General features: G+C 48.2%; 1 protein-coding gene across 1 annotated transcript in view; it reads left to right on the top strand.

The window, feature by feature from the left end:
* Positions 1-10,669, top strand: part of TMEM132D (transmembrane protein 132D) — a 697,263-nt gene extending 686,594 nt beyond the window's left edge. The window contains exons 7-9 of the mRNA XM_007455447.1: positions 139-409; positions 4,579-4,770; positions 9,488-10,669. Coding sequence (XP_007455509.1) covers positions 139-409; positions 4,579-4,770; positions 9,488-10,669 — 1,645 coding nt within the window. The remainder of the gene's footprint in view (positions 1-138; positions 410-4,578; positions 4,771-9,487) is intronic.
* Positions 10,670-12,283: the final 1,614 nt, after the last annotated feature.

Below are 12,283 nucleotides of genomic sequence, written 5' to 3'. Positions count from 1 at the left end.
CCCCGCCCAGGCTGTGAACTCCCCAAAGGCAGGCCTCATGCCCACTCACCTCTGCAGCCCCTGCCATGCTTCACCCCCAGCCCCCAACCGTTGACCCGACAAATCAGCATCTGTTCAACCGAACTGACCCCTTGACAGGCCAGCTCGGGACAGTGAGGAAGAGGACGATGAGAAGAAAGGCCGGGGCTGCGCTCTCCAGTACCAGCACGCCATGGTGCGGGTCTTGACTCAGTTTGTGGCCGAGGTGGCTGAGCCCGGGGGGCAGCTGGCCCACCTGCTGGGCTCAGATTGGCAGGTGGACATCACGGAGCTGGTAAATGACTTCATGCAGGTGGAGGAGCCCCGGATTGCCAAGCTGCAAGGGGGACAAGTCCTGATTGGCCAGGAGCTCGGGATGACCGCCATTCAGGTAAGACCCCCAAGGCAAGGCCTCTCTGTATCCCTGTCACGTCTCTACCCAGACAAGAACTCGGCTGTTTGTTGTCACTTAGAGCAATATCTATTTTTTTTTTAATTTTTTTATTGACGTATAGTCCATGTACAATGTTGTGTTCGTTTCAGGTGTACAGAAAAGTGATGCAGCTATACATATGTATACATCTATTCTTTTTCAGATTCTCTTCCATTATAGGTTATTACAAGATATTGAATAGAGTTCCCTGTGCTGTACAGTAGGTCCTTGTCGTTTATCGATTTTATATATAGTAGCGTGTATATGTTAATCCCAAACTCCTAATTTACACCCCCTTTCCCTTTTGGTAACCGTAAGTTTGTTTTCTATGTCCGTGGGTCTATTTCTGTTTCGTAAATAAGTGCACTTTATCATTTTCTTAGATTCCACATGTAAGTGATATCATATGATATTTGTCTTTCTCTGTCTGGCTTACTTTACTTAGTGTGATAATATCTAGGTCCATTTCTGTTGCTGCAAATAGCATTATTTCATTCTTTTCTTGATGGCTGAGTAATCTTCCGTTGTATATCTGTACCACATCCTCTTTATCCATTCATCTGTAGATGGACATTCAGGTTGCTTCCATGTCTTGGCTATTGTAAATAGTGCTGCTATGAACATTGGGGTGCATGTATCGAATTACAGTTTTGTCTAGATGTATGCCCAGGAGTGGTGTCCCTGGATCATACGGTAGCTCTCTTTGACAGTATCCATTTTCAGAGTGAATAGATTGAAAGAAGCTGTCAGATAAACAACAGAAGAGGTATAATGATGGACTGGCTTCTCAGGATGGGTCATGTTTGAAACTCCCAGACATTATTTCTCTCTAAGACATGGTGGATGTTACTATCTTGGGACAAAAGCTCTAAAAATAAAGCTACTATATGATCCAGCAATCCGACTCCTGGGCGTATATCTGGAAAAGACAAAAACTCTAATTCAAAAAGATACATGCACCCCAATGTTCACTGCTGCACCATTTACAACAGCTGAGACATGGAATCAACCTGAATGTCCATCGATGGATGAATGGATAAAGAAGATGTGGTACATATACACAATGGAATATTACTCAGCTATAAAAAAAGAATGAAATAATGCCATTTGCAGCAACATGGATGGACCTAGAGATGATCCTACTAAGTGAAGTAAGCCAGACAGAGAAAGACAAATATCATATGATAGCACTTATATGTGGAATCTTTAAAAATGTTACAAATGAACTGTTACAAAACAGAAACAGCCTCACAGACATAGAAAACAAACTTATGGCTGCTAAAGGGGAAAGGTCTGGGGAGGGATAAATTAGGAGTTTGAAATTAGCATATATACACTACGAACAAGGACCTACTGTATACCACAGGAAACTCTACTCATTACTCTGTAATAACCTATATGGGAAAAGAATCTGAAAAAAAACAGATACATGTACATGTATAGCTGAATCACACTGTTGTACACCTGAAACTAACACAACATTGTAAATCAACCATACCCCAATATAAAATAAAATTTTTATAATCGAAAAATATTTTTTAAAAAGCTCTTGGGGTGGGCTAAGCTCATCAGAATCATGGGTGTGGCCAGCAGCTTCTCACTTGGTCACTCCACCTCAATGACCATGGTCACCGAAAAGCTTCCCATCCCACCATGATGCTCAGCTGTCTCCACCAGGTCCCAGCCTGCCACGTGATGAAACCTGGAGCATTTCAGAAATGTACTGAAGGAAGCAACAGAGTTATTATGATTCCACTGGTCTTGTAAGCACCTACTGCTAGGAATGGATGGGGTGAACGAGTATGCAACCTGGGAGCTTTGAAACAAACACTTTCACAAGACACGGTTCTGGGAGGTCACTTGGGAGTCACTTACCTCCTGTCTGAGAGCAAATATTATTCCTCAGTGACTGCCCCATTCATAGAAGAGGTGATCATCCTATTAGCCAAACAGTGAGGTTTACTATATTGGCTTTTGTAGATTTAAAACAGTCTGGAAAATGGGCTGATATTTAAGAGAGAGCATTTTTGAACCCATTATTATCAAATGATTGAATTAACCCTGAGATGTCTCATTAAAATAGAATATTGCAGCTGTCAGTTGGAGAATACATTATAAAATTTTCAGACAGTCTATCAGAAACAAAATGTTTTTATTTGTACAATCAAGAAAATGTAATTTTGCTGTTAACTCTGTACTGTTTTATTAAAAATGTTTTATAACTTTGCTTTTAAATTTTCATATGAAACCATTTGCAAATGACGTACTTAATTTAATAAAATACTTTAGCCATTGGGGAAAAAATAAATAAGAGATCATTTTATTCAAGGGGGAAAGTAAATTACTTTGAAATGGGACTCAGGAGTCACATGCTCCAATGCTCTCTAAAAGCTGCGAAGGTACCCTCTGTGAGGAAAGCAGCCAGGGCATCAGGTGAAAGAGGATGACTGATTTGGGCCCTAAGTGTTAGGAGGACAATGGGGAGTGGTGAGGAGTGTGGCAAAGGGAGGCTGCTACTCACCTCCAAAAGGTGCCAAGAGGAAATGGGAGCCCAGTGTGGAGAGATGCTGCAACTTTTCCAGAATAGCTAGAAATCTATCTTTCATACGAAATCATCTGTTTTTTAAGGATGGCCATTCATCCCATTTTGAAGTATTATGTCCAACAAAACACATCCACCCCACAGACAAGCACTTGTAATCTTCACAGTTGACTTCTGCTTGAAAGATCTAAATTAAAGTTTATCCATGGGCTAAAGTGATGCTGATATCTGGAAACTGGAACTAAGACGACAACTTGGCACTAACCACTCAAAATGATCATTTAAATACAAAGACGCAATAAAACACTGTTCAGAAATCAGGTATTTCTGTGAAAATCAATGAGCGCGAATGGGCCAGCTTCCCACGCGTGAAACATGAAAATTGTCCTACTGGGGCATCTGCTCCTGGGACCCTTCATTTTTCCCACTTATTTATGCCGAGTCCTCCTGAGTTATAAATTCATTTGGCCACTTTCTTCTGGGGACTCATGTTTCATACCCAGCGCCATTCAAGTTGTCCTAACCAGATTTAGAAACTGAAGAGGTATTTGAATAGAAATGTGGGGCTTTGATAAAGGAATTTAATGAATCCAGGGAAAACTATCTTGAGATACATCTTCATAAATATCACCAACAAGTTGAAAAGAGAAATACGTCAAAAAAGCTGGGGAAGGGAGAATGAGACCTGTTTCACCCAGAAGGTTAAGGATTCATAAAGGGGAGTCTTAAGTCAGCACTTTGTAACTTGGATGAGGGGCGGGGAGAGCAGAGGTGCTTCCACAGACAATCTTCCAAAGCAGGATTTCCTCTTCAGGGTCTAAATTGAACGGAAGCTTCATTCCCCAGGGCATCACAGGTGTCCAGAGACAAATGAGACTTTGGGACATCGGCGTCAAGGGTAGGACTCACAGCTGAGTTTATCAGAGGACGGAAGCTGATATTCCAAAATGCAAACTGAGTGTCACTGCTCAGTGTTCCCCAAAGTGTGGAGTGCGAGCTCCCGGTGACACACAGGATGCTTTAGGTGGTACATGGACCGAACGTCTCTTCTTTGAGTGTAACTGGTCATTGGTGATCATGTGTAGGAGAGAGAAATAAAGAAATACATAGCTAGCATAGCGAAACCGTTTTTCTATGACGCTATGAAGCTTTTTTAAACAAATTCTTTACATAAAATAATTTTAAACAAAATATGTACTAAGTAATAGTAGAAATGATCCATTCTCTAGAAGAATCGTAAAGTTAGCGCTGAAATGAATGAAAATGTTCATTCTTCCTCTCAAGGTCTGAGGGCAGTGCATGGTAGGCAATGGAGTTTATTTGATGCTGTGGGTGGGATGCCAGGTCCTACCCCATCCACTCCTTGATACCATCTTGCTGTTACTTAAAAAGTGCGCTCTATTTTCACAAGCAGGCTGTATCTTCAGAAGAAGGCATGAGTGGGAAAGACCCGTTTTTGCTCTTTCCGGCTCCTCTGGCTCTGTGTGTCCCTGTCCATCCCCTGCACGGAGCATCGTTTACACCATCGGGGGGATTTCTGGAACCACAGAGAGCTTTTCCTTCCTATGTCGGTTCTGCCTTTCAGATCCTGTCGCCTCTGTCAGATGCCATCTTGGCCGAGAAGACCATCACCGTGCTGGACGAGAAGGTGACGGTCACAGACCTCGGGGTCCAGCTGGTGGCGGGGCTCTCCCTCTCCCTGCAGCTCAGCCCTGGGGGCGACAGAGCCATCCTTGCCACCGCGGCGGCTCAGGAACTTCTGCGAAGGCCCAGACAGGTGTGGGGTGGGGATGGGGCACCGTGGGAAGGGGTCACATATCAGGGGGGGTCACACAGCAGGTGGGTCACACCAGGTGGGGTGAGGTCACGTGTTAGATCAGGTTGCCCGTGTGGTGGAATCACTAATTGGGGTGGAGGGGTCCCGCAAAAGAGTGGGCTCGCACATCGGGTGCTCCGCAGTCTGGAGAGGCGTTGTGAAGGGGCAGCTGCTCAGCCTCAGGCTTCCCAGTCCCCCCGATGGAGATGCCAGACCCCAAGGTCGCCAGGAGTGATGGATTGTAGGGCACCAGGAGCCAGACAGGCTGGACGCAGTCTCCTCGCGCCCCATCCGCGTCACCTGTGCTGGTTCTCCACCCCCACCCCCGACGCTCCTGGCTCTGGACCCCGCTGACCTCCCCGAGCAGTGGGTGAAAGCGAGGGCGGGAACAGACTCCAAGGAGGGGTCCACAGCTAAGTCCCTCCTCAAAGAAATGGGCTGACGGGTCTGGGGGTCGGAAGGAGACTGGGGGAGATGCTTCCACATTCGTCATTTAGCTGAGAGCAGGGGTAGCAAGCGGGTGGTGACATCAGTCACGGCCTCTTCCTTCTCTTTATTGGAAACCAGCGAGTGCTCTAAGAGAGAGAGAGAGTGTGTGTGTGTGTGTGTGTGTACTGTGCGTATGCGTATGTTTGTGTTATGTATGTGTGTTGTGTGTAGTGTGTACTGTGCGTATGCGTATGTTTGTGTTATGTATGTGTGTTGTGTGTGTGTACTGTGCGTATGCGTATGTGTTATGTATGCGTGTTGTGTGTGTACTGTGCGTATGCGTATGTTTGTGTTATGTATGCGTGTTGTGTGTAGTGTGTACTGCGCGTATACGTATGTTTGTGTTATGTATGCGTGTTGTGTGTGTGTGTGTACTGTGCGTATGCGTGTTTGTGTTATTTATGCGTGTTGTGTGTGTGTGTGTACTGTGCGTATGTGTGTTTGTGTTATGTATGCGTGTTGTGTGTGTGTGTACTGTGCGTATGCGTATGTTTGTGTTACGTATGCGTGTTGTGTGTAGTGTGTGCTGTGCGTATGCGTATGTTTGTGTTATGTATGTGTGTTTGTGTGTGTATACTGTGCGTATGCGTATGTTTGTGTTATGTATGCGTGTTGTGTGTGTGTGTGTGTACTGTGCGTATGCGTGTTTGTGTTATGTATGCGTGTTGTGTGTAGTGTGTGCTGTGCGTACGGGTATGTTTGTGTTATGTATGCGTGTTGTGTGTAGTGTGTGCTGTGCGTATGCGTATGTTTGTGTTATGTATGTGTGTTGTGTGTAGTGTGTGCTGTGCGTATGCGTATGTTTGTGTTATGTATGCGTGTTGTGTGTAGTGTGTGCTGTGCGTATGCGTATGTTTGTGTTATGTATGCATGTTGTGTGTGTGTGTACTGTGCGTATGCGTATGTGTTATGTATGCGTGTTGTGTGTGTGTGTACTGTGCGTATGCGTATGTGTTATGTATGCGTGTTGTGTGTGTGTGTACTGTGCGTATGTGTATGTTTGTGTTATGTATGCGTGTTGTGTGTAGTGTGTGCTGTGCGTATGCGTATGTTTGTGTTATGTATGTGTGTTGTGTGTAGTGTGCGTTGTGTATGTGTACATGTTGTGTTGTGTATCGTGTGGTGCGTGTTGCTGTGTTGATACGACGGTTTCCAAACAGAGAGGACTGTTGGACGGGCGCTTGGAAACATCATCTGACCTCCTCCCTCATCTGAGATGGAGAAACTTTATTTCTTAGAAGGAAACTGGATGGAGACTTTGGTGAGCCTGTTTAATGCCCAAGGACGGTGGTCTCCGGCTACTGACTCTGTGCGCCCCGTGAGACAGGACTGTCCTCCTGTGGGGATGCTAGAAGGCCTCCAGCCCACATAGGGGGTTTTCGGGCAGCTTTCCTTATTGGTCAGGAGCGCTTCCTGGAAGCTCTCCCCTCGGCAGGTACATTGCCATCTGGGCCCCCTCCTGCACCTGCTGAGGCTGTGACTATGCTTGGGCAGGAAGGTGGGCTAAGCTGGATCTGCCCCTGGACACACAGAGCCTTATCAGTTTCCCAGCCCGTACCCATCACTGAAGGCTCCCCTGCCAGGTGTTAGCTAATCCCTTGCCCTTTCACTGTGGTCTTTGTGCGCAGGGGTTTGGATTAGAAAGCACTTGAAAGTGGATGATCTCAATAACGGATACGAATTCTTGCCAAAGACAAACCTCCCTTTTCTCAGGGCATGATGCCAGCCAGGATGCAAGTTACAGATAGCAAAGTAGAAATAACCCAAGGCTTCTTCCTGTCTTCCTGGGCGATCAAATCAGGTGACTGCCAGTTAGGAGTTAAGGAAAGCGATAAGACACAGTTAGAATAAGGCCACAGAGCTAATCCATTTCCGACATGCAGAGCTAGGCACGTGACCCTGAGGTTTGCTCCGTGCTTGCTTTGGATGGAGCTTAGTCCCTGCCTGCAACTTGGCTCTGACATTTCAGTTTCAAGAAATCCAATGTGCATTTGAATTTCCTGCTGCAATTTCACAGCCAATCCGAAGGCCCAGGTAAACCGAGGTCACATCCAGTGGCTTCTTCCCTGTGTCATGGAGGCATTTTCCACTTAGCAGCCAGCCCGAGCCGATGGCTAACAAGGTCGGTATTTACTGGCTGTGCTGAAGGAGAAGCAGAGACCACCAGTCATATGTGAGAAGCTCCCTTCTCAGTTCAAAGACCAGACACCACCAGGAAAACTTAACTTCTGTCGTGGTCAGTGGCTCTTTGGTTGCAAGAAAGAGAAATCCCCTCAAGCAAGTTTAAATAACACAGGATTTATTACAAGGATAGTGGGATCCTCTTAGACCCCAGCTATAAGAACTTGGGGGAACTGGGGGGTCGACAGTCTCTTTCATGTCCATCATCTCATTAAATAAATGCTGTGCCCAGACATTTGCTTACACCTGATCCATCGTGGGTCACTCCAAAGTGGGGCTTCACTCTCCAGTCTTATAGGAGCTCCGAATCATCTTCCCACCACGAAGTGCTTCACTCCCATCTTAATGTTAATTAATTTATTTATCTTGGCTGTGTTGGTCTTCGTTTCTGCGCGAGGGCTCTCTCTAGTTGCGGCGAGCGGGGGCCACTCTTCATCGCGGTACGCGGGCCTCTCACTGCTGTGGCCTCTCCCGTTGCGGAGCACAGGCTCCGGACGCGCAGGCTCAGCGACCATGGCTCACGGGCCTAGCCGCTCCGCGGCATGTGGGATCTTCCCAGACCGGGGCTCGAACCCGTGTCCCCTGCATCGGCAGGCAGACTCTCAACCACTGCGCCACCAGGGAAGCCCCTCCCATCTTGCTTATTTCAAATTGGAGGGGGAGATGCCGGCTGGCTCAGAGCTGCAGAGATGAATGGCTCTGACAGCAGCCGTCCTATGGGTCCAATCAGCTGTGGCCAGGTGGGAAGGCACACAGGCCTCTTAGGGCTGTGCATCCTTCTGGGTTTGGGGTGGAGCAGCTTCTCCGGGAGCTAGGAGGAGGGAGGAGGGAGCAATGGGCCTCCCAGTTTGCTGTCAAGGCCAATGACATCTTCACTGAAACTGAAAGCTTAGAGGTTATCTTGTCTATTACAATCTCCCTGGACAGACTAGTCCCAAGGAAAGCTGGTCTAAAGCAACAAAGTAAAAAGACAAGGGATTGAGATGGACACAAGTCTTGACCCTGGCTACTTTTGGGTCTCCCAGTTTCCCCCAACTGGTTGGGTTGGAGTGTGGAAGGGAAGACAAAGATTCTCCCAACAGAAAGACTCCTAACCCTTCCCAACCCCAACCCTAACCCTAGCCCTAACCCTAACCCTAACCCTAGCCCTAACCCTAACCCTAACCCTAACCCTAGCCCTAACCCTAGCCCTAACCCTAACCCTAGCCCTAACCCTAACCCCTAACCCCTAACCCTAATCCTAACCCTAACCCTAGCCCTAACCCTAACCCTAACCCCTAACCCCTAACCCCTAACCCCTAACCCCTAACCCCTAACCCTAACCCTAGCCCTAGCCCTAACCCTAACCCTAACCCTAACCCCAACCCTAACCCCAACCCTAACCCTCTCTCTGGCTGGTTGGTTTTACTCTTCACCTCCAAGCCAAGACTGTCCACAAGCCAATACAGACCCATCCTTAGATGCTGATGTAGCAGGACCAACGCAACCAAAGCCTGCAGCCCCTCTGGGGCACCCTTGTCTAGGTCAGGGGTTTTAACCTGTGTTGTGAGTAATGCGCAGAGACTTGGTATTAAAGCAACTTAAAAATAACATAATAAATATTTTTCGTTTAAATGTGTAACATTTGTAAATGACCCCACTAACCGGTAAATCTCCGTGGATACGCAGTTGATTACTTTGCAGAAGCAGATCTTGCACCGTAGAACGAAGCCATCATTCTTTCAACACCTCAGGAAAGAAAGCAGATCTTATTAGGGAGTGTTATTCCTGGTCCTGTTTCATCATTGTCATTTTGCTGTTGTAGTTTTCTCTGGCTTCTGCATCTTTACAAGAATTCATTTTCTTTCATACCCTCAGTATTTCTTGCCTCTTATTTCTACACTGCATAAAAGGTTTCCCTTTGTTCTTGTAGTATTATCTTTGTGACAGAGTGTCTATTTTTACTAAGACTTTGTATTCAGGGAGCTTTGGGGCCCATTCTGACGAACTTACTTTTTTTCTTCAACAGGAAGCAGCCATCAGTTGCTGGGTCCAATTCAGTGATGGCTCTGTCACCCCCTTGGATATTTACGACGCGAAAGACTTCTCCCTGATGGCCACATCACTGGATGAGAAGGTGGTCTCTATCCGCCAAGACCCCAAACTCAGGTGGCCTATCATCACCGCTGAAGCCGAGGGACAGGGTGCCCTGGTGAAGGTCGAAATGGTTATTTGTGAATCATGCCAGAAGTCCAAGCGGAAAAATGTGTTGGCTGTGGGGACAGCCAACATCAAAGTTAAATTTGGCCCAAACGATGCCAATCCCAACACCAGTGACAGCAGACACACGGGGGCAGGAGGTCACCTGGATAATAATGTCAGTGACAGAAGACCCAAAAAACCCTCGCAAGAATGGGGGAGTCAAGAGGGACGGTACTACGGCAGTTCTAACGTGGGCCTCATGGAAGGAAGGGGCTCCACCACGGAAAGGCCCACCTTCCAGAAGAACCATGGCCAGGAAAGCCTTTTGGATGATGACAGCCATTTGCAGACCATCTCCATTGACCTCACCAGCTTCCCCGCCCAGGTGGACCTGCCCAGGAGCTATGGGGAAATGGACGAGAATGACCTCACACAGGCCTCCAAAGGGCTGAGCGACTTGGAAATTGGGATGTATGCCCTGCTGGGTGTCTTCTGCCTGGCCATTCTGGTCTTCCTAATAAACTGTGTGACCTTTGCATTAAAGTACAGGCACAAGCAGGTTCCCTTCGAAGAACAAGAAGGTATGAGTCACTACCATGACTGGGTCGGGTTGAGCCACCGGGCCGAATTGTTGGAGAATCACATCAACTTGGCTTCCTCCCAGGATGAGCAGATCACCGCCATCGACAGGGGCATGGATTTCGAAGAGAGTAAGTATCTCCTCAGCACAAACTCCCCAAACAGCATCAATGGACAGCTGTTCAAATCCTCAGAACCCACACTCACGGATGGGAAGGATCAGAAAAGTGAGCCCCCAACGTCCCCTACCTCAAAATGGAAAAGAGTGGAGTTCACCACTTTCACCGTCTCTGCGGACGACAGATGCCCCGCCGTGAACTCCATAGCGACCGGCAGCGAGGACGCCGTGAAATGGGTCAGCCAGGATCTGAACCCTGGGGGATGCCAAGAGTCGTGCGGCTACATGCAAGGATTACATGAAGATGTGTAAGCCCGGCCTTCACAGACATTGGTTCTCACTCACCTTTCGGCCTTTAACTTGGGGATGTGGGGCAACGGTGTGCCCGGTGGGGAAATAAAAAGACGGGGCGAGGTCAGGCTGACGTTATCCATAGAGCCGCAGACAATGACCCTGGCTCCCCTGGGGCGGCCCCGAGTTGGAATTGATGTCCACATTCCGGGGTCCAAGGTTTCTGTCAGCGTTAAGGGGTTTATCATGCATGGCAAGATTCTTACATTGGAAGAAAGATGAGCTCTGAATCACTGAACTTCAGAGAGCCTCCAGGAGAGAACAACCCCTCTCTTGCCATCTCACTTTCTTTCATCAAAGCCACACAGCTGCCGTATTCAGTGTTGTGGACCACAGGAGAAAAATGAGACTCAGGTTGGGCTCAAGGGGATGGATGGGAGGAAGCGTGTCATTGGACCTCGGGCAGCACATCTGGCTGTGAGCATATGAGCAGAGGTGGAGTCTAGCGCCATCTAGAGTCAGCTCTTGGGAAGCAAGAGTCTCGAGTTTACAAGGGGTTTTTTGTTTGTTTGTTTGTTTTTTGAGGTACGCGGGCCTCTCACTGTTGAGGCCTCTTCCGTTGCGGATCACAGGCTCCGGACGCGCAGGCCCAGCGGCCATGGCTCACGGGCCCAGCTGCTCCGCGGCACGTGGGATCTTCTCGGACCGGAGCACGAACCCGTGTCCCCTGCATCGGCAGGCGGACTCTCAACCACTGCGCCACCAGGGAAGCCCTAGTTTCCAGTTATTATCTCCCAAAGGCAAGGCAGTCGCTGACAAGGATTGAAAGGCAACAAGAGGGTGAATAGGCCACCAACACCTTTGTAACTAGATGCCAAGAACAACCACCCGAACAAACAAAAACGCTCTGAGCCATTCAGAGCATCCCTTTACTAGTAAACTAGGGAGCCTGGGTATAGACTTTCAACTGGGTTCGAAGGACCAGAAATTTTTTTTTTTTTTTTTTTAGCAAATTCACTATGTTCACGTTTGTACTCCTCCCCCACCACGCCCCACATCGCCACCTTTCCAAAAGTCATTGGTCACTCGGCAGTGGAGGGCAGTGTCACCATTCCCTCTTCCACTGTGGCATCTGTGTCAACCATCAGGTGACATTCTACGCTGAAGCCCCACTGGGCGAACTTCACACGTGTCCTTCTTTGAAGAGGCTGGTCTTGGAGGGTCAGCAGCGCTCACAAGGAATTCAACACCCAGGGATGCTCCTTCCCCTTGCTTTTCCCGGAAAGTGAGGGCTCTTCGGTGATGCGTCTGTGGACAGTCCCATCCAGTCTGCTGCTCAAGGCTGATGAGATAAATCTGGGTGTCCACATGGAGGGTACAGGGCAGGGAGAGTTGGGACTCGGGGTGCGCGATGAGGTGGGTTGGACAGGAAGCCTGGCCCGTTCACACACGGGGGGTGGGGGGGGCGGGGGAGAATTCTTCACCTTGGAGGGATGGAGGGACCTGAGGTAACCACCTATGGGGCAGAGAGCTGGGTTATTCGAGTGTTGGGTTCTGAGGTCAGTTTCTCTTTCTCTGTGTGCCTCTCTGTCCCTGTGTCTTTCTGAACCTCTCTCTCTACTTCCTCTGTCTCTC

The sequence above is a fragment of the Lipotes vexillifer genome, unplaced genomic scaffold (genome assembly GCF_000442215.2).
Source record: "Lipotes vexillifer unplaced genomic scaffold, Lipotes_vexillifer_v1.1 scaffold671, whole genome shotgun sequence".
In the NCBI taxonomy this organism is placed as follows: Eukaryota; Metazoa; Chordata; class Mammalia; order Artiodactyla; family Lipotidae; genus Lipotes; species Lipotes vexillifer.
Note: the sequence above shows the minus strand (reverse complement) of the source record. Positions and strands in the feature narration are given on the sequence as shown.